Source organism: Protopterus annectens, chromosome 2.part2 (assembly GCF_019279795.1).
Source record: "Protopterus annectens isolate FY-2018-M chromosome 2.part2, PAN1.0, whole genome shotgun sequence".
Lineage (NCBI taxonomy): Eukaryota > Metazoa > Chordata > Ceratodontiformes > Protopteridae > Protopterus > Protopterus annectens.
The window spans coordinates 709,385,356-709,411,336 of record NC_056730.1 but is presented as its reverse complement, the minus strand read 5'-3'; the positions used below and the strand labels follow the sequence as shown (position 1 = coordinate 709,411,336).

General features: G+C 40.6%; 1 protein-coding gene across 2 annotated transcripts in view; it reads right to left on the bottom strand.

The window, feature by feature from the left end:
- LOC122795778 (transmembrane protein 14A-like) overlaps nucleotides 1-25,981 on the bottom strand; it is a 399,694-nt gene that overhangs the window by 138,373 nt on the left and 235,340 nt on the right. For both annotated transcript variants that reach the window (XM_044064107.1, XM_044064109.1), the window contains exon 4: nucleotides 72-159. In XM_044064107.1, the coding sequence (XP_043920042.1) occupies nucleotides 72-159 (88 nt within the window). The remainder of the gene's footprint in view (nucleotides 1-71; nucleotides 160-25,981) is intronic.

Below are 25,981 nucleotides of genomic sequence, written 5' to 3'. Positions count from 1 at the left end.
TATGCAGGCTCAATGTACGGATGTTATAAGATAGCGACACAGTTACAGGTATCTTAGTTAAAACATCTCACCTGAGAAGAGCCAGTGCTCCTGCAGGCATGACTTTTTTTGATCTCTTGAACCTCATTCCCATTACTAATGCCAGAATGAATGCACAAACTGTAAGACAAATAAAGATCAAGTTAGAACTCACATCTAATTAAATAGGCATCTGACATAAAAATTTCAGTCAAAATATTCCATGCATTTACTCATTCATTTTATCTACATACAGGCATCGTTAGTCCTTCAAATTCATAACAAAATTAAGTGTTCCACCTGCAACCACAGCTAAATTCAGGGAGTACCACTACAGCCAGAGCAAACTTTCATTTACAGGTGTCTGCCTTTGAATGGAAACATTAAACTGAGGCCTATATTTAAGCTCATTCAAATTAATAAAATAATTAAATTATGTTTTCCTTTTCATGCAAGCATGAGTGTTCATATATTTTGCTACAGGTGTTACTCTAGTAGTAATGAAAATCTCCCTACACATTTACATGCTTGCAAATTAAATATCTTCTAATTGTCCTGACGAGTCTGTAAGAGTTCATTGGCCTTTGTTTACTGTCCATGTAGAGTACAGTGACACAACACAAGCCTGCTAATAAGACATCAAATTTTGTTTTGCATATTCCTTGGTATATATTCCATCCTCTTCCTGTGTGAAAAAGTAAGTAATTAAGCAATGTGGTACAACAGTGGCTACTACTGTTCAATAACATCATCCCTCTTCTAGGAGTGATGTCATTACACAATATACAATTTGAAAGTACTAACTCCCCCTCAAGCATTATGTATACATTCCATTTGAGATGTATAAACCTATTATACATCCCATCAAATAGTTCAACAGCTGCAATGAAGGACAGATCAGTGCAGCTATCGAACATCTCTGAAGTAAAATCTGTCATTTTTTTATTTGTGTTAAACAGCAAAACATGCACAATACTTTTTATTTATTTTTACCATGGTTCCTTTGAAATACACTTACTTGCGCATTTTAAAATGTATTCACTTTGTTTTATTATAAAACCTGTTCCTCCAGCAAACTATAATGTGAGATCCATGTTGACTGATTTTTGTCCAGTTCAACTATGGATTGTCTGATCTGACTGGATATGACCTTGGCACCAATTCTGAATTTTTTCAGTTCAAGGGCTCTGACTCCACCCCTACCCATAATTCCCTGAACTACACCTCAGTACCTCAGACTGAGTCTGCCCCCCCCATTAGATAGTATATCTCTATAGAGACTAATACATGTGAATATCAATCATGTAAGCCCTATTCAAGACTAACTCCAGGATATAGGGAAGAAAAAATGGCAGGGTTATGAGAAAAAAAGGTGGTAAAAACTTCTCACTGACAGGGTATGCCAGAGAGAACTCAGTCATCAGAAACCTACTTGGGATGGGGACTTCCAAGATGGCTGCACATTGAGTAACAGCTTAATTCTAGCTCTTCCAGTGTGAAAACAGAAACGCAGCAGAGAAGGCCAGCAGACTTGTGTTTATGGGTAAATGTCAGTAACTAGCTAGTAAGTGTTCTATCTGGATGCCAGGAAAAAAGAAATATAAAGGACCTGGAAAAAAATCAGCTACAAAAGTGAGAAAGAAACACACTGAGGAAGTTCTGCAGCTGTTCAGCAAAAAGCAATGCAATTTCTAGACATGAATTCCAGTAACTTACAGGAAGATGTAAGACAACTGCACACAGACATGTTTAAAATAAATGAAACACTGATGGAGTATATCAACACAAACAACAAAAGGCTGGAAAAAAATAGATGAAGCTTCAAACAAATATTCAAATGAGGTGATAAAGCTGCAAAACTCAGATGTCGAAACGAAGAAAATGCTGGCTGAATACGAGACTGGTCAGGAAGAGATGTGTCAAAAAAAATCATAGAATTAGAGAAGAGAGCATGTAGGGAAAACCAAAGATTTTCAGCTATACCAGAGAAGCTAGAAGGAATAGACTGCATTAATTTTATGAAAGCACAAATAAGCAACTGGACTGGTATGCCACAGTAGAAGTTGCTAGTTGAAATGGCACATCGTGTGTATGCTCCAAACCTGGCTATGAGAAAGCAGCCTAGACCTTTAATAGTAAAGATGTAAGCCTACCAGCAGAAGGAATTGATTTTGACAAAACTGTGGCAGAAGGACAAACTACTAAAAGTAGGAGACAGCAGAGTGTTTGTGGAGAATTACTACTCATTATACACCAGGCAGAAGAAAAGCAAATTTATTCTGCTACTCAGGAACTGTCGAGACCCTAACGTGAGATTCAAACTGTTGCACCCAGCTGTCTTCAAATATTCTGCCCTGAAGGGACAAAATCATTTTCTGATGAAGTACATAATAAGGAGGAAATACATAAATTTGTCCAACAAAAAGTGAGCTGTGAAACCGAGAGAGATTCTTCTTCTTGTTCTTCTAAAAGTAAATAACACAGAAAAACTGTACTTTGAAACTTTTTCCATTGTTTCACTGGAAAATGTTGGAGTAAAGGAAGGCAGCACTAGAGTTGACTAGAAGAATTAAGAGTACATTGGAAATGAAGCAGAGACAGGATTTGGGAGATGGCGATGAACAGTACTAAAACCTATAAGTTAATGTGGGATTACAGTGCAGTAATTATATGTGTGAAATATGACAGAACAAGAAAATATTGGACTTATTTTAGAATTTGTTGGATTTGTGGGGAATTCTAAGGCAATATGCCCTACTTCATGGCATTAATGTGCAAAAATGCCTTGAGGAGGGGAAGAGGGGAGAGAATGTTAACTGCAAGTAAAGACATTTTTTTTCTTACTAGCACTATTTTTTGTGGTTTATGGTTTTCTTTGCATGTTATAAAGTAAAGTTTTCTCAGTTATTTCTAAGTTTAATGGGGATTGTGAATATGTGCTGCTGTGTTTTTCCTCTTTCACCCTTCATTCTTTCTTCTTATCCAGTTTTAAGAAATGTAAGCAATGCATTGAAAATGCCTGGTTAAAAGAGAATGGCAAAAGAAAAATTAATGTGCTTTTCTTCATTCTTGCATGGGGAAATAACTGGATTAGGGACATTAGACTGATTTAGTAACAGGTTTTAAGAGTAAGCAAGTAAATAAAAAAGAAAATTGAATAATATGAGACTTTTTTTCTAGCAAATACATGTATGCTCAGTAGCAATTCTGCAGTTGGTCTCCATGTTTCCATGGAAACAATCTGATAAAGAGAAACTGGCTGCCTGGTTCTCATGTCTCCATGGAGACAATCTGATAAAGATAAACTGGTTACAGGCTGGTGAATAGTGATTGGCTGAATAAAAATAACTGAGAAGAGAAATTGGCTAGGACAATGTTCTCTGAAAGCATGCAGGGGTTTTCCCAGCTGGGAGAGCTATAAAGAAAAGACAAACCAATTAACAGTACACAAGCTGCACCATGCGTCTTAGCATGTTTAACCTTTCTTTTAGGTTAACTCAAGTCTGTCAGTGTGGCTGTCAGTTTGGGACTTTTGTTCCTGTTAGGAGAGTAAAACTTCAGTATTTGAAGATGTACATGTTAACATTAAGTTAGTAGGTTTTAGGGGGTATTGGGGGTGGTTTTTTTTGAAGGGCTTTCAATAAAACAAAAAGTTTTGTAAGATGTGACATAAGCTGAAATGGATATGATAAGAAACAATAGTTTAAAAGTTCAACCTGTCAAACAGTGCATGCATGCAACACAAATGCTAGAACTAGACATTTAACAAAAAGGTGTTATACATAAAAGGTGGGAATAATAATTTTTAAAGCAATGATCCTTTCTGTAATGTCTTTAAATGTCAATGGTCTCACAGATAAATACAAAAATGAAAGAGTAGTGAACTGTACTCAAACTTTTACAGTGCAAATACTATGTTACAGGAGACACACTTGGAAAGAAATGAACATGTGAATTTGATAAAGAAAGGTTTTCAGGATGGTTATTCATTAGAATATTTGGGGCAAAGGAAAATAGGAGTACATATATGAACTGCAAGAGGAGCTCCAATGGTGATAGAATCGGATAAAAAAGATAATGGCAGATTTGTAGTGCTAAGCGGCAACTGGCAAGGGAGGAGGATTACACTGGCATGTATTTATATTCCACCTAAAACTGCTATAATGGAGCTTAAGAAAATTCTGGGAGAAATAATCAGTTTTCAGCAAGGAATATTGCTTATAAGTGGGGGACTGGAATCTGATTTGCAATAGTGAAGATGTGTCTGTGGGGCCCAGAAGGGAAAGTATAACAAATGGTAGATTTTTGAAGAAATTTATGAAAATATTTGGCATGCAAGATGTGAATTCAGTAATAAGAGTTATGAGTGAATTTACATATTATTCCCCAAGATATAAAAACTGGGTTAGACTGGACAGAATTTACATTTGACAGGAACATGTACATTAAAACGAAGGTCTTGCTACTCACCCAGTAACTATTTCAGATCATGGCCAATAATTAAAATAAAGACACGGTAATAAAATAAAAATGAGACAATGGCACTTTCCCAACTACCTGTTGAAAAGAGAAGAATTTAAGGGATGGGTAGGGGAGATTATTCAGGAGCTATTTGAGAGGACAGAAATTTCTTCTGAAAAAATAGCTAGTGAGTGGGATAAAATTAAGGTGGTGTTTAAAAATAGGGTGGAAATAAAAGAAAGGGAGCTATAGTTAAGAAGTAACAAGAATTATTTAGAGGTACTGACAAATGTTGAAGTATTGCAGAACAGGGGGAATCTCATAGAAAAAGAAGTTGATCAACTGCAGAATGCTAAGCAGAAAACAAGAGATTACGTCAATAATATACATGGATTTAGAAAGACTGTTGTTAAGCAACTGTTTTTTGACAATAACAATAGAGCACAAAAACATTTAGCACATTGACTCAGGTGACAGAAAGTAGAAAGGGGCTGTTGCCAAGCTTAGGGAGCCTATAACAAGGAACATAACAAGAGATCTTGTAGAGGTATCAGAAATACTTCGGAAATTCTATAAAAAAGGAAGAATTAAATATGCCAAGGTTAGAGGTAGATGAGCTTCAATTACTAACGGTTAGGATAGGACCAGATGAGATAAAAACTGTGATGTATAACCAATCTATAGGAAAGTCCCCAGGAATAGATGGTATTCCTGTGGAAGTTTGGAAGCTAGGAGGGGAAAATTATAAAGGTCTGGAAGGTTTTAACAGTATTTTAAGAGGAAGAGAAGTACCATCATCTTGGAAGAAAGCAGTGATATCCGTAATACCTAAACAGGGTAAATCTCCATCATACATAGCTTCATACAGGCCCATTTCAATACTAAACCATGATAATAAAGTGTTCATGTCTATAATGGTTAACAGAATGACAAGAGTAATGCCAAAATTGATGGATATAGATCAATGTGGTTTTGTGGAGGGAAGGCAAACATTTGACAACATTAACAGAAAACTGATGATCCAGAGGGAAGCAGAATGTAAGAAGATACCATTGTTGCTGGTGGGTCTTGATGCACAGACAGCATTTGACAGAGTAAGCTAGGACTTTTATAAGCAGGACAATGGAAGCATTTGCATTTCCTAATAAAATTATAAGGTTGATTAGGAAGATATGTAAGTGATCAGAGGCAAAAATTAAAGTGTGTAGGGTCCTCTCTGATAATTTTCTGCTTGAACAGAAGAACCAGGCAGGGGTGTCCTCTTTCTCTTTTGTTATTTGCATTATATTTAGAACCACTGGCAAAGAAAATAAGGGACTCAGAAATTCAAGGATATAATTGGTATGGTAGTCAAGAAAAAATGGCTGTATTTGCAGATGATATTATCTTATACCTGACAAAACCAGAAAGAGACATTACAGTGTTGCGGAACATTCTTAGACAGTTTCAAATCTTCTTAGGATACAGAATTAATGAAGCTAAAACATAAAGGCAATAGCAGTAAATTATATACCCATACACAAATTGTTTCAGCAATATTTGTATTTATGAGGACATGATAAAATGAAGTATTTAGGAGTGTAAACTAAAATGATTCTGGTGTGGCAGCTAAGGATATATTAGAACAGACTAAACAAAAGATAATACAAAAACTGAGAAAATAGAAGCTTTGTTATATGGATATGGATAGTAAGATACAAGCAGTCAAAATGTTTTTAGTCCCTTTAGTCTTCTACACAGGTCAGGCATATATATTTTTTGAGAAGGTGTGGACAGCAATTAATAAAGAGATGAAGGACTTTATCTGGAAGGGGAAAATAGCAAGAGTCAAGTGGGATACGCTGATTTTTACATTAGAACAGGGCGGATTGGGAATACCCAATTTGAAGGAGTATTTCAGAGCTACACAGTTAAGGCTCCTCCTACACATAGCACAAGCAGAAAACTATAATTCAAAGTGAAAAGGGATGATGTTGAAACGGGGAAAGCTCAAGAAAAAAAGGAGAGACTGGGATTTCAGATGCAGGCCTTTAAGGAGAACAAACAATAACAATAATCATACAGAATATTATATCCATAAAGTAGGAGAAAGTATTCTAAGAACTAAGCCAACATGGGAATGGAGAAAGGCGATTCTGACGATAGGGATGACTGCAATTAGGGATACAGACAATAGGTAAGTGGGGGTTGGAATTTATTGGAGAAAACCAACAAAAGAACCAAGCAAATAACTAGAGACAGAAATGTAACAGAATGGGAAGATGCCAAGAATTTATTTGGACTGCAGGTTAGAGATTTCCTTCCCTATCAAGGACTGATAGAGTATATGCAAATATAAAGAAATAGGGGGTCCTAAACAAAAGACCAGCACTGGTAAAGTTTTTAGTAGAATGTAGAACAGAAGCTGCCATTAAAAAAGGAATAATTAGTACAGTGTATAAAATATTGCATGATAACTATAAGAATCAATCAGAGCAGGTTAGAAGTATTGGGAAGACAGAGTAGATAAGCAATTCACAAACAAACAATAGGAGGATATATATATCTCTCCCAAATATACAACAAAATCTAGAAGATTTAGGATTTTTGCTTGTAAATGTTTACATAGATATTTTTTTACCCCAAGCAGACTCCAGAGAATTTTTCCTCAAGTAGACAGCAAATGTTGGAGGTGTGACAGAGAATAAGGAGGCACTTGGGATCATATTTTCTGAGAGTGTGGTCAGTTGGCAGACTTTAAGGATTCCCTACAGGATGCTCTGTCAGAGGTGCTGGGTGGGTGGACTGGTGTGACAAGGGAGATGATATTTCTTACTATGACACAGAATTGGAATTGGCTAGACATGGTAAGTCCTTGCTATGTCTAATTATGGCGGCTGCCAAAAAAGCAGTTACTAGAAAATGGAAATCAAAATCTAAAATAACTATATTAGCTGTGGTGAATAAAGTAACAGAGATAAAACAACTGGAATTGAGATGTCTAGAAAAGGGTAGGACCAACTACACAGGAAAAAATGGGAATTGTGGGAACAATACATACAGGGGAGTTATGAGGTTTAAAAGAAGACAAGACTTAAATGAGCTATGCAATGTTTGAAAATGATTGGGTAGATTATAAGTGATGTATAATATCTGCAACTGGGAGTGTGTCAGTATGGTTTGTGATGTAAAATGCTTGCAACTAGGATTCTGTTGGTGTGGTTTGATTGCTTATGTCATAAGTGATAGTTTAATAAAGATGTTTCTTGTTTAAAAAAAGAAACCTACTTGTGACAATTTGGAAGTGGGGCAGGTGGGAGGGAGGTTGAACCAGATGACAATCAGACAATGTAGATTGAACATTATGGTAAGATCATAACTTTCACATCGAGTGTTGTCCATATTCATCTGACTCATCTATGGGCAGATTCTCAAGCATATGGATTAAGTCTTCGATTTAGATTATAAAGATAAGTCCTTTTTATTGTAAACAAAGGAAATGCATTCTGATAACAATCTAGATAGGGTAACCTTAGCCACTGCTTTGCCCAATTTTAGTTTGGAATATGCCACAAACAACTGATCTGATTTCCTGAATGGTTTGATCCTCTGTTAAAACACCACCCACAGCTACATATAGTAACATTGTATCCAATGCCTCTACTGCTAAGCCTTACAGGCAAACCAATACAGAGCCAAATTTCCTGGTAATTGGTGATTCAATAGTGAGGCACGTCGATACCTTCTTCATCAGACTGAGTAAGGAGAGAGTCATTGTTAGCTGCTTTTCTGGGGCTAGGATCCATCAAGTCACACAGGCTCTCAGGTCATTGAACCACAGGTACCAGTATGACTCTGTCATAGTCCACATGGGTGTTAATGACCTGAGATGTACCTCCCTTGACCACATCTAGTGAGAAATGATTGAGCTCACGGACTGTGTCTCAAGTAGGTATGACCCTAGCACTGAGCAGCATATTGCCTTCTCCAAGCATGATGCCACGTTACCAGCAGAAAATAATTTTATTTATTTATTTCATTTTATTTTACATTTGTTGACCGGGGTAGTCCGACTGGATTAATGTCCATTTTCAGTGGAGGTCCGGGGAGAAAAGCTCCAAGATAGACAGATACAGTAATAACAAAGAAGGCAAATTACAGATATGGTATTTACAAAGAATACATAGTCAAACATGAACAGACAATTTCACAAGTTCGAGTTATCCCTGGTAACAGTCAGGGGAAAAATTAAACAGTAGTTTGTTTAACTGATTATTCATATTCATGGTGAGAGTTAGCCAGGCTTGTTGCAGTGGCAAAGCCAGTTTAGTGCTAGATGTTGTTTGAGATTAGCTTTAAATTGGCATAGGGAGGAGAGCAAAGTAATATTAGCCGGAAGTAGGTTCCAGGCTCTGCCTGCAGAGTTTGCAAAGAGATAATCACCAGCTACATTGTTAATTTTGATTGCCTGAATTAGTAGTCTGTTTGAGGATCAAAGCAGTCTTGGATTGTTGTAGGGGGTAATAACATTTTTAAGAGCCGGTGTATTATCTGGATTATAAAGGATTTTATTACCCATAATCAGAAGGTTATATTGGATTAGACTGCAAAGTTCTAGCCACCAAAGCTGTTTAAGGTTGATGCAGTGGTGTGTTCTAAAAGGCAGGCCAGTGGCAAACCTGTCAATGTGATTGTAACAGGTTGACAGTCTATTAAGCACAGTCTTGTTTAGATTAGAGAGAAGGAGGGAGGCATACAGAAGTGTTGAAAGCAGGTGAGAGCGAGCTATGGCAATCTTAGCTGGAGGGGTTAGGAAGGCTTTTATTCTATACAGTGTGACCCAAGTTTTTTTAGTGATGGTCTTGACTGTTTGGTTTACATGAAGGTCAAATTTTAGGTTATTATCGATAATGACTCCTAATAGTTTTGTAGAGGGGTCTGGGTGATTATTGTGCCATCTTTTGCATTTATGGTGAAGGTAAAATCAGCAGACCTTTGTGTTGGTGAGAATAACAGCATTTTTGTTTTTTTTGGGATTTACCAACAATCGACGTTCGGAGAGCCAGTTTTCTATAGTATTAAAGGAGGACTGGGTGGCAGACCTTAAGTCTGAAGGAGATGTGGCTGAGCAAATCAGGGTGGAGTCATCAGCGTATTGGATACAGCTGACATTTGGGATGACTGTATAAGTCGTTAATAAACATGGAAAACAGTAGGAGCCCTAATATGGAGCCTTGTGGTACTCCAAGGGTGTTAGGTAATAGGTTAGAGAGCTTGTTCTACCAGAGAACAGCCTGCTGCCTTCCCATTGAGGTAGGATTTAAACCATTGAATGACATTAGAATTTAGACAGAAAGATTGCAGTGTGAATCAAAAGTTGGTGATCCACCATGTCAAATGCCTTGGAAAGATCTAAGAAGAGGGCTGACAATATGCGATTATTGTTACGATTATTTATGGTATTGGTAAACGCTAGTAGGGCTGAAGTTGTGCTGTGGTGTGGATGGAAGCCGTGTTGGGTATCGGCCACGAGGTGATTCTGAATTATGTGGTGCATGAGTTGTTTGTGTATACATTTTTCCATAATCTTAGCTAGTGGAGAAAGTACAGCTATTGGTCTATAATTGGAGAATTCAGTGGAGGAACCTCCTTTATGTAGTGGGATTACATAGGATGTTTTCCAAATGGTGGGAATTTTAGCCTCTGGTATGGTACGATTAATTAGTATTGATACTGGAAAGGCAATGGCATCAGCTGATTTTTTTAAGGTACTCAGCAGGGAGTTGGTCAGCGAAGACTGTGGTGGGTTTTAATTTTTTAATCAAGGTATGGATAAGTGATGTGGACACTGGTTGGAAGCTGAATGAGAGTAGGTTTATAGGGGTGGTAGTGTCAGGGCCAGGGGAGCTAGGAGGTAGTTGGCTAGCTACGGCTTGAATTGTCTCTGTAAAGAAATGGTTAAAACTGTCTGAAACATCCTCAGGGGATTTATCAATGGTAGCAGCGGGGATAGGGGTAGACGTTTTTCCAGGATGAAGTAGATTATTTAGACCTGCCTAGAACTTCTGAGGATTGTTCTGGTTTGATGTCTGTAAATTACAGTAGTGTTGTTTTTTGTCTTGTAAAATGGATTTTTTAGTTTCATTCCTAGCTTGCCTGTATTTAACATGATCATGGAGGTCTTTACTGGTGCGCCATAGAGCCCAAACTTTGTTTCTGCTGGTAATTTTTAGTCTAGATTCTTTAGACAGCCATGGTGCAGTTTTTGCCTTTGTTCGCTTTAAGCAGGCAGGTGCATGCAAGTCAAGGATTTCAAGAAATTTGTTCTTAAAATATGCAACTGCCTCTTCTAAAGAGAGGTGTTTTGGCATAGACCAGTTACAGGAGTCAAGTTCCTGTTGGAATTTGGCAGGGTCAAAGTTTTTTTTTTGTTTCTGACTTTTCTGAGTAAGGATTGATAAGGATTAATGACTTTTTGCTTAACTATGTAAGTGAGAAGGTGGTCACTTAGGTCATCGGGGAGGGTACCAGCAGTGTACAGCTGGGGGTTACTATTTACAAGTACCCAGTCGAGTATGCTTTCTTTATGTTTAGGTTTACCTAGCCTGGTAGGGTTGGTTATGATTTGAGTAAATGCATGCAGGTTAATGTGGGTAGAAGGGGATCCTGAGAAACAGGTGCCACAGTCTATGTTAAAGTCACCAAGTAATAGGGTTTCTTGGGGGTAATGACATGAATGCCAGTGTAGAGTATCTTCGAGTGTGGATATATGATTACCCTGGGGAATATACATACAGCTGATGTTGATGCATTTATTTTTGTTAAGTTGCAACTTAGAGGCAGGAATTTCAGAGTTATTAATTTGAGGTGGTTGATTAATATCTATGGTCACATTCAATTCAGATTTGTAGAGTATAGCTACCCCACCTCCCTTCCTGGAAACATGATCCAGCCTGTGTATGTTATACCCAGGTGGTAACACTTCATTGTCAGTAGTGTTATGTTTTAACCAGGTCTCAGATAGACAGAGAATCAATCTCAGGGGAGTGGACAGCCAGGAGTGCATACAGTTCATGTACCTTGTTATTGATGCTCCTAATAATGAGATGACAGGCCAGGAGAGAGTTAGTTGGTCTACTAATTATAGATTTGTGGCTTAGGTTATAGGTAGAGGGGGTGTATATATCAGAAGTGAATAGGCCAGGGTTCGGGTGAATGTCACCACCAAGTATAAGGCTAGGACTATACTTAGTGATAAGCTTCAGGAGTTTGTTTAAAAGTTTGTAATATTGTCTAGCTCTAGAGCTAATGTGCCTGGGGTTAGTATGCTGAACGAATGTACAAGGCGTTGAGTTGGACCCATTGTTATTAGTATGGCTGAGAATGTGATGCTTTACATCTGGGGTGATAGTATGGCCTTTTGGATACTGATCATCAATAAGCAACTGTTTTTCATACAAGGTGAGTACATAGTTGGCCAGCAGAATGGGTAGTAGAGAGTAGTGTAACATTATGAGAGAAGGAGTGCAGTAGTTAGGATCTGTTATTTGTATGAAACAACAGGAGAAGATCTGATGGTCACTATAGAGGTAATAGAGAGGGTGGAGAAAATATGCTAGTTGAAAGGTGATATGATGTTAAAACAGGGTGGAAAGAGTATGTAGGTGAAATCTGATAGGATATTGTAATATGGGTGTGGTTTAGTACCTACAAATTTACAGGTAGTGGGGCGGGTGGGAATTGGGGGCAGGGAGCGGAGCAGGGCTAACACTGACTCCAAGTGTATTCTTAGGCTAGTCTTTGGTATGTATGTAATATTAACTTAATGGTTATGTTTTAAACTGAGTTTTGTATGCTGTATTTTTATACTGTAATTTGCACCGAAGTATAGACTATGTTTAGACTGTGTTTTGTATACTAGCAGGGTATTTTTTAGCTTCAGTTTATTGGTTTTGAATATGATTTTTAGGGCTATGTGGGAGAGCAGAGTGAAAATACAATATACAGGGCTTTATATTAGGTTAAGAAATAATGTCACAGTATGTTAAGGCAAACTAGTTTAATTAAATTCATGAAGTGAGCCAAATTGCTATGGGGGACAGACTAAAGGTGCATTTAGACCCAGGTCAGCAATATACAGTACATAGGAGTTCAGAACAGTATAAGGTATTAACCTTAGCCAATTGTAGGGCAGACTTCAGAAGACTTGTTTATGGGTACAGTTTCACAGGGTAACGTCCTTCAGGCAGGAAATTCTTTTATTTAGAATGTTTGAGGGGGTCTGCTTTAGCCAATTGTAGGGCAGACTTCAGGAGACTTGTTTAGGGGTACAGTTTCACAGGGTAACATCCTTCAGACAGGAAATTATTTTATTTAGAATGTTTGAGGGGGTCTGCTTTAGCCAAGTGTAGGGCAGACTTCAGGAGACTTGTTTATGGGTACAGTTTCACAGGGTAACATCCTTCAGACAGGAAATTCTTTTATTTAGAATGTTTGAGGGGGTCTGCCTTAGCCAATTGTAGGGCAGACTTCAGAAGACTTGTTTATAACTACAGTTTGACAGGGTAACATCCTTCAGGCAGGACATTCTTTTATTTAGAATGTTTGAGGGAGTCTGCCTTAGCCAATTGTAGGGCAGACTTCAGGAGACTTGTTTATGAGTACAGTTTCACAAAGTAATGGCCTTCAGGCAGGAAATTCTTTTATTTAGAATGTTTGAGGGGGACTGCCTTAGCCAACTGTAGGGTAGACTTCAGGAGACTTGTTTATGGGTACAGTTTCACAGGGTAATGGCCTTCAGGCAGGAAATTATTTTATTTAGAATGTTTGAGGGGGTCTGCCAGATTACAAAAGCAAGGCTGCCGACTGGGTCAGGAAGCACCGGACATTTGTAATTGTTAATAATAATTAATAATTGTTTTTATAACAACTGGCTTAGCTTCTGTCAACTCAAGGTAGTAAAACATCTGAAGACCTGGGAGGACACAGCTGACAGACCAAGCTGCTTTGTCAGGGATGGTCTGCACTAATCTCCTCTAGGCTTTCGGATATTGGCAAAGACTTTTCCCAGCCCTATAGTGTCTTTTTTAGGCGATGTCAAACTGATAAACTTTCAGACTTAATTGAACCTAATAAGGAATATCTGATGGGGGTACTGCTCAATGCTAGAAGTCTTAACAAGAAACTCGACTCCCTGCAAGCCTTCCTGTCCCTGGAGAGTGTAGACATATGAATAGTAATGGAGACATGGTTTAAATTCATGGAGCGTACCCCGGCAATGCACCATTATAATACCTTTCCACCTTTAGACTAGGTACTGCACAGGAGGGAACAAAAGGTGGAGGAGTTTCAGTCTATATTAAAAACAACCTCACATCCAGATCAGTTAAAGTATATAACCTACTGGAACTCATACATATGCAACTCACCATAAACAGGGTGTCTTACCATATCCTTGCAACCTACAGGTCCCCCTTCATGTCCCAGAAAACCCATACTTCCTATCTCAATATACTAGTGTCCCTCATCATTCAACCCAGTATGATCTTCATGGGGGATATCAACTACCCCTCTTATAGACTGGGAATCGTACACCACTTAAAATAGACAAGCGCAGTGATTCCTAAACTTTGTTAATACCAACATCCTGGAACAGTTGGTTGATTCTTCTTCTAGGGGTACAAACATCCTTGTACTTATGAACATGGGGGAGTTGTTCCTCACCCAATGTAATTTCTTCACTCATCAGATCTGACCATAAGGCAGTATTGCTTGAAATAAAAAGTAAAACCAAAAAACTTTATGAGCTACTCCAAGGCCACCCCCTCTCTATTAGATGATACTTTGGTTAAATTCCAAGCACCTCCAAAACAAGTAAACAACACAGCATATGCTGAGCTATTTACAAATCTCTGTACAGCCATATTGATAGATATATACAGCAAAATTTGCCCACTCATATTAAGAATAAGACAAACTCAAAAAACAAGTCACCCTGGTGGAATCCCAATTTCAATCAGTTATACAACAAAATAAAATATCTTGGTCAAGCATAGAAGGAACAAAGCCTTACATACTAAAAGCCCCCTGACCAATCTAAACAGGCAGCTAAGAGGGTTAATTAATACTTCAAAGGCTAAATTTGAAAGAAAACGAGCTTTTCAGGCAAAGGACAACCATAAAGTTTTCTAGAGCTATGTTTGTAACCTCGGGGAAATAGGCAACAATGCACAGAACTTATTGAAAATGGCATCACCCACTGGCCATTTGCTCAAATTTTTCTCCCCACTCTTACCTGATAGTCGAAAGGAAATACTGCATCCTACAAACATTACTAGGGAACAGGTAATGAATGCACTTTCCAAGGCCAAAAACACTGCATCGATGGCCCCTGTTAACATCCCAGGATGCTTAATAAATAGCATGAAACATGACCTCTTTGGTCCACTTGAATAATTGTTTGAACTGCAGCCTACAGTCAGGTTTTGTACCCAAGGAATGGAAGATGGCTACAGTCATCCCCTTGCATAAAGGATGACCAACCACTGATCGAGGCAACTACAGGTCCACAAGTCTGACCAGCCTCATATGTAAGGCCATGGAAAGAATCTTCATGAACATGATAAATGAGGATGTGGGTAACCTAAAAATGCTGGACCAATCACAGTTCAGCACTGTTAAAGGAAGGTCATGTCTATTAAAACTGGTAGACTTCTTGGAGAGGGTCACCAAAGCAATGGATGAAGACAAGACTGTGTACACAATTTACTTTGACCTGGCCAAGTCTTTTGATTCAATACCCACACTCAGGCATTGTAAACAAGCTCACTAATTTAGGTATAAGCTCTTTTATCACCCACTGGATAGCCAAGTGACTCACTGATTGTACCCAGAAGGTCAAAATACGTGAGCCCACCTCTATCAAGAGGCCAGTCACTAGGAGAGTGCCCCACGGCTTGGTAATGGACCTGCTCCTTTTTGGCATCTATTTCTCTGAAATGAAAGCAAATTCTGAAGGTTTATAGCTAACTAAGTTTGCAGATGATTGCAAGCTGGAGGTTATCATCGATTCCCCTGCAGATGGTAGCATTCTTCAAGAAGGCCTATCTATGACTAACAAATGGTGCCAAAGCCATGGCCTCCAACTCAATGCTAAGAAATGCATAATTGTACCATTTGGAAAGTCAACCATCCCAGCTAATTATCATGTTGATAATACTCCCCCAAGGGTTAACCCAGTGATCAGGGTATGCATGTAGACAGTACCTTTACCTTTGACCATCAATGTGGCTACATTCATGAGGAAATCCTTTTATGTTGCACAGATTATAGGTAAAGGCATGGCATCTACATCCAAAGAGTTCATTATCCCCACTGTACTCTGCCCTTGTCAGACCAATCATAGAGTATAATCCTCCTTTTGGTATGTACCTAACTAGGCATATGCAGCAACTAGAGCGACTGCAGAGATTCCTTACAAAAAGAATACAAGGTGTAACAAACCTGCTTTATGCAGAGCGCCTTAAAGCCCTTTCCCTCTGCTCAGTCTCCTATATATTCCTGAGTGGTGATCTATGCCTGGCTTGTAAAGCATCCACAAACCCCACATTTACTCCTGCATATTCATAAGTCAAACAGTACCAGAAATACAAAGTCTAGGGACCTAAATTTTGTCTGTGATTTAAACACAGCATACTGGAGACACAGGTGTGTATCCCAGAGGCTGCCCCTCCTGTGGAACAGGCTTCCCATCCATGTGAAGCTGAGTTCTTCTATTATCCAATTTCAGTGCAACCTAGACCAGTGGATGGGGACTACGATATTTGCACCAGGCATGTCACCCATGTCCCTTATGGACAGAGGTAGCTTATAAATGCCTAGCCCTCAACTTCCTATTTGGATACAGGTTGTCATTATTCTTTCAGGAAAATGTGTCCTGGCTTAGAAAGCCCCCTACTGGGTCATTAGCCTAGTAACAATCTATGAAGATAGAATCCAAGTTGGCGATGGACGTCTACCATATATAGCATGTATGGTCCCTTGTTTGAAAAACCTGAAAAAGTACTGGAAAAGCTCACTCAGATTCTGCCACAAATTGCTGTGAGGGAAAGGTTAGTTTGCTTTTGCTTGTATTACTTTATTGCCTTCCTGTATTTTACTTATTGCGATTTGTTTTCTTTACATTGTGTTGTACTTGTATTCTATTTTTAATTGCATATTAAAACCAGGAAAGAGACCACAGCTGGTCTTGTGAGTTGCACAGAAATATTTTCCCACCCTGGGGCTACTGTGTTTTTAAACTCAACTCTTTCTAGTTGCCTGCCCCTTATGTTAATTTGACCATATTTCTCCTCCTATACGTCTCAAACTCTAAGCATAAGAAATCTGGACAAAGCCTGACATTATGGGGGGATAACAGCCCAAAAACAGGGCCAAATTTTAAATATTGCTGTTATAAATTTAGAAATATGCTAGAATAAAATGATTTGTGTTAGCATGCATCTTCTGAAAGATACAAAGTCTGAAACTCAGATGTATGTCATTATTTAGTGACTTTAGTACTCAAATCATCCCAGTGATTTGCCAGAAAACCACAGATTTTATGAGGTAAAGGCCAAAAATATGTGGCGAAAATCTGGACAGTTGAGAGGTATGCTTTCCCTCTCCCCTTTCACTGGCTGTTGTGAGTAAGCACAAAATTATAATTTTGTGAAATCATTCCCCTTCAACTTCTTCCGGCTTTTCCCGGTTAGGAGTTGCCACAGTGGATCACCTGTCTGCTCATGACTGGCAGTGGAGTTTTACGGTGTCGAGTTGCCAGCCCGGCACCCAACCTTCCACAGAAGGCGCACATACGCACTTACACCTAGGGCCAATTTAGAGTGTCCAATCCACCTACAGCATGTCTTTGGGACGTGGGAGGAAACCGGAGCACCCGGAGGAAACCCACATGAGACTACATGAAGGACATGCAGACTCCGCACTGAAGGCACCCAGTCGAGGATCGAACCGGAGAACCTCTTGCTGTGTGGTGGCAACGCTAACAGCTGCACCATCCAGCCGCCCTAAATCATTCCCCTTCAACTATTTAAATTTATTGGCCATTCCACTTTATTCCAAACAATAAGAATACAAAGTGCCTACATACCCCCTTTCAATCTAGCTTGCTCTTTTAAAATTAGTAGCTCTCCACTTAGACAGCTAAAGCTTAAGTTACCCATTGTCTAACTCCTTAGTGCACAAAGCAGTGCTTAGGATATTAACCTATTTTTTCCATCTTACATTTAAAATCTGCAACATCCATAGCAAGACCACCAATTACTGAAGAGCCTACATTCTGCCTCTCAGTAGTCTTCTTGGGTTTAGTGCTTCTTTTTTCTCCTGGTGAGACAAGGGGCACAGGGACATTATTTCCTGGAGACTGCTGATCACCAGTAAGCCTAATAACCGCTTCATAGGTAACAGACTGGAATTTGTTCTTCTATTCTACTCCTGGTGAGAGTAGGAACAAAGTGCATTGATTCTTGACTGTTTCTGGTTGGGCACTGAGCGTCTCTGCTTAACGTTCCTGATTGGTCTGGTTCCTATCCAAGGCATCTACCAGGAAAAGACTACAACCCTTGCATCATCTGGGACAAGACTGTGGATCACCAAACAGGCTGTAGCCTGCTTCTAATCTTGGGATTGGTGCTAATGTTTTGCTTCTGGTGAGAGAAGAAACAAAGGAGCATTGTATCCCAGCAAAGTGACGCTGTGGTCAGACCAGCACCAGTAGTATCCAGACAGTATCCATTCATGCAACTCTCCTCTTGTCATCATTCTTGACAAGCTAATTCTTTGTTTTCAGTAAGTACCGCTTGATGTGTTTCTAATTTCAGAATATCTGCCTAAATACTTAATCCTAACTTTCAGGATCTACTTATTAGTTTCCCCTCGAGTGCTTGGCAGTGCCCTCTAGAAACCAGACACCTTGAGTGACATTTTTCCTGTAAAAGCACAACTGAAAATTCATCAATACCTGGTTGCAAAAAAGACAACTAGTTGCCAGCAACAAGCAGTGTCCCCAGAGTTGCAAACCGGATACTCCTGACATTGCTTCACATTCTCACTCATCTAATCAATAAAAAAGGGTCTGTTGCCTTTGATGTATTTACACAATGTCACTCTAGGCAAAACTCTCACATAACAGTACTCCTAATGTCAATAAGGTTGCCAGTAGTACACACGCTACACCTATCACCTACAGTCCAAAGCAGACATATAGACCTACACATGCTGAGGCAATTAAATGTAACCTTCCAAAACCCCAAAGACCTCCTAGACAAAGTTCACATAACAAATGCCCTCAGCAGCCCTGAATGCAATCTTTCAAAACACCCACATCAACACAAAAGCTACATCTCATGGAGCCTCTGCTTCTAAGCCCATAAGGCAAGCCACCACACAATCCAACATTCTGGTCAGTGGAGACTCCCATCCTGAGACACACTGATGTCCCTCTTGCCAGGCCAAGTAAGTAGAAAGTCATGGTCAGTTGCTTATCAGGAGCTAGGATCCGTCACATTATGCATGCACTCAGGTCACTGAAACCGCAAGTACCAGTATGATTCATAGAGTCATAGTCCATGTGGGTGTAAATGACCTGAGACATACCTCCCTAGACTATATGAAGAGATGCATCATGGAGCACTCAGAATATGTGTCCCAGGCTGGTATGAGCCTAGCATTGAGCAGCATTTTACCTTCTCCAAGGATGATGCCACAATATGAACAAAAGATGACCGACTTTAATAACTGGCTTAGTTTTGGTGTTATTCTAAGGGGGTGCAATATTTGCCAGCACGAAAGGAGATGGTCAACAGACCATGGTGCTTTGCTAGGGATGGTCTGCACCTCTCCCCTCTAGGCTTTTGAATATTAGCTAAAACACTTGTCTTCCCCATAGTGCCTCTTTTAGGCAATGCCAAACTGAAAGTAATTCCGACATAGCAAATCAAAACCAAGAAAATCTAAAGGTATTACTGCTCAATGCTAAGAGCCTAAACAAAAAAACTACACTCCCTTGAAGTTCTCTTAACCCTAGAGAATGCTATTTGTGCAATCACTGAGACATGGTTTAAAGCTGCGGAGAGCACACTGACAGTGTCAGGTTATGATGCCTTCCACACATTTAGACCAGCTACTATACAGACAGGGACTAAAGGCGGAGGTAACTTGAATAACATCAAAGTAAATATACCTCAAGGCTGGTCAAACAGGACAATACATTTGAGCTACTCCAGGTTCAAATCATCATAGTCAAAATCCAATACCACCTCACTGCAAGTTATAAGTCCCCCTCTATGACCCAGAAAACCCATACAGTACAGTTGTGTACCTACCATAAATGTAGATGTTCGAGTGTATTCACTGTTGCAGTCATTACTCTTGGGTTATCCTGCTGGCAGGCTACCCGCAGTCGGCCTGAATTCCAAAGTCTTGGTCCAGCATCGGTTGCTGTCGCCTCTTCCCTGACATCAGTGCGCTAGGGGTATAAAAGATGCAGCCGACGCCATTTTCTTCAGTTTTTCTTGCCCCAGATGGCAGGTGCCCCCAAAAAGGTAAGCTAAATAAATTATGCCAATAAACATGCATACACTAAAGTAAACATTTCCTTCATCTACAAGCAAATACACCACATAGGTTGTATAGAATAGAGAAGTACAGATAAGACCCAGCAAAATAAAGGGGGATGGTGGGAGGGTAACCTGGACTGCAACAGTGAATACACTCGAACATCTAAATTTATGGTAGGTACACAACTGTACTATGTTCATCGTGTTTCACTGTTGCAGTCATTACTCTTGGGTTGAATCCCAAAGCTGAGGATGGGTGGCTGGGCTAAACAGGATTTGGAGAGGCTATGAGGCCCTGCAGAACTGCAGTGGCAAAGCCTGCTCTGGATTTAGAGTAGAGAGGTAAGTGGTAGTGCTTTGTAAAAATGTGCACTGAACTCCAAGTTGCAGCCTCTAAGATGTCTTTGGTTGGTACTCCTCTGAGGAAGGCTGCTGAAGTGGCTGCTGCTCTGGTTGAATGTGGCCTCCTGCCCTTAGGCACTGTTTTGCCGTGCTGTGAGTAGCAGAAACTAATGCAATGGCCTATCCATTTTGAAATAGTCTGTTTTGAGATAGCCTTTCCTTGTGATCCCACAGCGTATGCCACTAAAAGTTGCTCAGTCTTTCTGAAAGCTTTAGTTCTGTCCAAGTTGAAGCCTAGCTGTCTGTGTATGTCCAAAGAATGCAGAAGTTTCTCACCCTTGTTCTGTGGGTTTGGATAAAAGGTAGGCAAGTGAATGGTTTGGTTAAGGGCCACAATGGACACCACCATAGGCATAAATGTCAAGTTCGTCCTCAGAGAAACCATGTCTGGATGGAAAATGATAAAAGGTTCCACAGCCATGAGTGCCTGTAACTCCGAGACACGTCTTGCAGAGGTTATTGCTAGGAGCAGAGCTGTTTTCCAGGATAGGAATTTTATATCAGCTGTTGAGGCTGGCTCAAAAGGAGGCAGTGTGAGTTTTTCCAAGACATAATTGAGGTCCCATGCAGGTATTGGAACTCTCCTTGGAGGTCTTATGTTTTTGGCCCCTCTGAGGTACTGCCTTATTAAAGGATGAGAAAAGATAGGTGGTTCCATATTGTAATGGGCTGAAATGGCAGAGGCATGAATCTTAATTGATGAAATGGATAGGCCTTTGTCCAGCACCTCAGTTAAGTATTGTAAACTCTGAGGAATATTTGGTTCAAACGTGTCAATACCTTGTGCCTGGTTCCAAGCACAGAATCTCTTCCATTTTTCTGCATAAGATTTTCTGGTACTGGGCCTCCTGGCCTCCAAAATAACATCCATCACAGCTTTGGAGAGAGGAGTGTTCTGAATGGCTACATTATCCGCCATGCTGCCAGATTTAAGGTCCTGAGTTGGGTGCAGGATCTGATTGTTTTGTTGGGTCAGTAAGTGAGAAATTTGAGGTAATGTCCAGGCTGGACCTAGAGACAAGTTCTTTAGGATTGGGTACCAGTGCTGGCGTGGCCAGTCTGGTGCAATCAGTATCATTTTTGGTTTCTCTTGTCTGACCTTTAGGAGTACCTTGGGGAGGAGAGGCAGTGGAGGAAAGGCATATACTGTTAGGTTTTTCCAGCTGAAGGATAAGGCATCCACTTTCCATGCTTGCTTGTGATAAGTCCTTGTGCAGAATCTCTGTAGTTGGCAGTTGTGAGGGGAGGCAAATAGATCTATGTCTGGGCATCCCATTTCCTTGTTATCATGCTGAAGACTTGTGGATCCAGTTTCCACTCGTGGGGATCCATGAGGTTTCTGCTTAGTTCGTCTGCCAGAGTATTTACTTTTCCTGGCAGGAATTGTGCTTGAAGGTGAACTTGATAAGTCAATGCTGTGTCCCACAAAGTCATGGCTTGTCTGCAGAGGGGGTAGGAATGTGTGCCTCCCTGCTTGTTTATGTACCACATGACTGTAGTATTGTCCGTCTTTATCAGTAGTTGTCCTGGATGAAGTAGATCCTTGAAAGCTGTCAGGGCATTCTGAACAGCTAGCATCTCTTTTTGATTGATATGAAGATGCATCTGGCTTGCGGGCCATGTGCCTTGAATACATTTTCCTGCCATGTGGGCCCCCCAGGCATAATCTGATGCATCCGTTGTTAGTGTCTGCCTGGCTGTGGGTAAAGTGAATGGCTGTCCCTTGTTGTGGTGACAGGCCTGTGCCCACCATCGAAACTCCTGTTGCAGGTAGGGAATGAGGGTAATTAATGTTTCCAGGCTGTGGCAATGTTGAGTCCAAACACTTTTTAGATACCATTGTAGTTTCCTCATATACAGTCTGGCATATGGAATTAGCAGAATGCAGGATGCCATGAAGCCCAAAGCCTGCAGAATTTTTCTTGCAGATAACTGGGTCTTTGTTGCCAACATTTTGAAGTAAGAAGTCAGTTGCCTTTGTTTGTCTGTAGTGAGATAAGCCATCTGGGCAGTTGTATTTAAGCTTGCACCCAGGAATATTATCTCTTGAGAGGGTACTAGTTTTGATTTCTTTTCGTTTACTGTGTACCCTAGGCAAATTAGTAATCTTTTTACAAACGCCAGATGCTTTAGTAGGATGTCCTTGTTCTCTGCTTGAATAAGGCAGTCGTCCAAGTAAGGATATATTTGAATTCCTCTTTGTCTGCAAAATGCAATTACTGGTGCCAGGCATTTTGTGAAGACCCTGGGCGCAATAGATAAGCCAAAGGGCAGTGCAGAGAATTGGTAGTGCATTGAGACAGCTATGAATCTGAGGTATCTTCTGCATGACTGTCTGATTGGGACATGCAGGTATGCCTCTTTTAGGTCCAAAGTTACAAGCCAAGCCTTCTTGCCCAGCATGGGCAGTAGCTGCTGCGGAGTCAACATTTTGAATTTTGGAACATCCAGAAAAGTATTTAGAATAGACAGGTCCAGTATTAGTCACCAGGCTTTGTCCTTCCTGGGTACCAAGAAAAGTCTCGAGTAAAATCCTTGTCCCTGCTCTTGCATTGGTACTCGCTGAATGGCCCTCATGTCCATGAGGGATGAAAAGTACAGTTGTGTACCTACCATAAATGTAGATGTTCGAGTGTATTCACTGTTGCAGTCATTACTCTAGGGTTATCCTGCTGGCAGACTACCCGCAGTCGGCCAGAATTCCAAAGTCTAGGTCTGGCGTCAGCTGCTGTTGCCTCTTCCCTGACGTCAGTGCGCCAGGGGTATAAAAGATGCAGCAGACACCATTTTCTTCAGTTTTTCTTGCCCCAAATGTCAGGTGCCCCAAATAGGTAGGCTATAAAATATACCCATAAGAAATGCAAGCATAAAAATAACATTTCCTTCATCTACAAACAAATACACCAAAAAGGTTGTATAGGATAAAGAAGTGCAGATAAGTCCCAGCAAAGAGAAGGGGGATGGTGGGTGGGTAACCTGGACTGCAACAGTGAATACACTCGAACATCTACATTTATGGTAGGTACACAACTGTACTATGTTCATCATGTTTCACTGTTGCAGTCATTACTCTTGGGTAGAATCCCAAAGCTGAGGATGGGTGGCTGGGCTAAATAGGATTAGGAGAGGCTATGAGACCCTGCAGAACTGCAGTGGCGAAGCCTGCTCTAGACTTAGAGTAGAGAGGCAAGTGGTAGTGCTTTGTAAAAGTGTGTACTGAACTCCAAGTTGCAGCCTCTACGATTTCTTTGGTTGGTACTCCTCTGAGGAAGGCTGCTGAAGTTGCTGCTGCTCTGGTGGAATGAGGCTTAATGCCCTTAGGCACTGATTTGCCATGTTGAAAATAGCTAAAATGGATGCAATGGCCTATCCATTTAGAAATAGTCTGTTTTGAGATAGCCTTTCCTTGTGATCCTGCAGCATATGACACTAAAAGTTGTTCAGTCTTTCTGAAAGCTTTAGTTCTGTCCAAGTAGAAGCGTAACTGCCTGTGTATGTCCAAAGAATGCAGAATTTTCTCACCCTTGTTCTGTGGATTTGGGAAAAAGGTAGGCATGTGAATGGTTTGGTTGAGGGCCACAATGGACACCACCTTAAGCATAAATGTAAGATTTGCCTCAGAGAAACCCTGTCTGGATGAAAAATGATGAAAGGTTCCACAGCCATGAGTGCTTGTAACTCCGAGACTCGCCTTGCAGAGGTTATTGCTAGGAGCAGAGCTGTTTTCCAGGATAAGAATTTTATATCTGCTGTTGACGCTGTCTCGAAAGGAGGCAGTGAGAGTTTTTCCAAAACATAATTGAGGTCCCAGGCCGGAACTGGTGCTGTCTTGGAGACCTAATGTTTTTGGCCCCTCTGAGGTACTGCCTTATTAAAGGATGAGAAAAGATAGGTGGTTCCGTATTCTAATGTGCAGAAATGGCAGAGGCATGAATCTTAATTGATGAGAAGGAAAGGCCTTTGTTCAGCATCTCAGTTAGGTATTGTAAAATCTGAGGGATATTTGGTACAGATGTGTCAATGCCTTGTTCCTGGTTCCAAGCACAGAATCTCTTCCATTTTTCTGCATAAGATTTTCTGGTACTGGGCCTCCTGGCCTCCAAGATAACATCCATAACAGCTTTTGAAAGAGGAGTGTTCTGAATGGCTACATTATCCGCCATGCTGCCAGATTTAAGGTCCTGAGTTGGTTGTACAGGATCTGATTGTTTTGTTGGGTCAGCAAGTGAGAAGTCTGAAGCAATATCCATGCTGGACCTTGAGACAAGCTCTTTAGGATTGGGTACCAGTGCTGGCGTGGCCAGTCTGGTGCAATCAGAATCATTTTTGGCTTCTCTTGTCTGACCTTTAGGAGTACTGTGGGAAGGAGAGGCAGTTGGGGAAAGCATATACTGTTAGATTGTTCCAGCTGAATGATAGGGCGTCCACTTTCCATGCTTGCTTGTGGTAAATCCTTGTGCAAAATCTCTGCAATTGACAGTTGTGAGGGGAGGCAAATAGATCTATGTCTGGGCATCCTCATTTCCTTATTATCATGCTGAAGACTTGTGGATCCAGTTTCCATTCGTGGGGATCCATGTGGTTTCTGCTTAGTTCGCCTGCCAGAGTATTTGTTTTTCCTGGCAGGAATTGTGCTTGGAAAAGCCAATGCTGTGTCCCATAAGGTCATTGCTTGTCTGCAGAGGAGGTAGGAATGTGTACCTCCCTGCTTGTTTATGTACCACATGACCGTAGTGTTGTCTGTCTTTATCAGTAAAGTACAGTTTTGTACCTACCATAAATGTAGATGTTCGAGTGCTAATACAGCTGCAGTAATCACAGATGGGTTTTCAGCCGTCAGGCGGTCCCTCGGTCGGCCGAATTCCAAAGTCTTGGTCCGGCGTCGGTTGTCGTCGCTTACTCTTCTGACGTCAGGAAGGCCAGAGTATATAAGACACAGCCGACGCCATGTTCTTCAGTCTTTCTTGCCCCAGATGTCAGGTGCCCCCAAAAGGAAGGCAATACATAAATAAGGCTTATCCACATATGCAAGCCATGCAAAGTAATGCAAAATCAGTGTAAGCAAGCAAATAAAACATAGCAGGATAACCCAGTCAGGAAGTATGAAGAGGTTGTTAGGCCTCATGCCCTTACCAAGTGGGGAAGGAGGAGGAACCTGTACTGCAGCTGTATTAGCACTCGAACATCTACATTTATGGTAGGTACAAAACTGTACTATGTTCATCGTGCATACAGCTGCAGTAATCACAGATGGGTAGAGTCCCAAAGCAATGCATAGGGTGGTAGGTACTATGAGGAACTGGGTTGAGCCAGAATGCCCTGCAAAACAGCCGTGGCAAAGCCTGCTCTTGTTCTGGAATATAGGGGCAGGTGGTAGTGTTTTGTGAAGGTATGTACAGAACTCCAAGTGGCTGCCTCCAAAATATCCTTAGTAGGCACACCTCTGAGGAAGGCTGTAGAGGTGGCTGTGGCCCTGGTGGAGTGAGATCTGATACCAGTAGGGACAG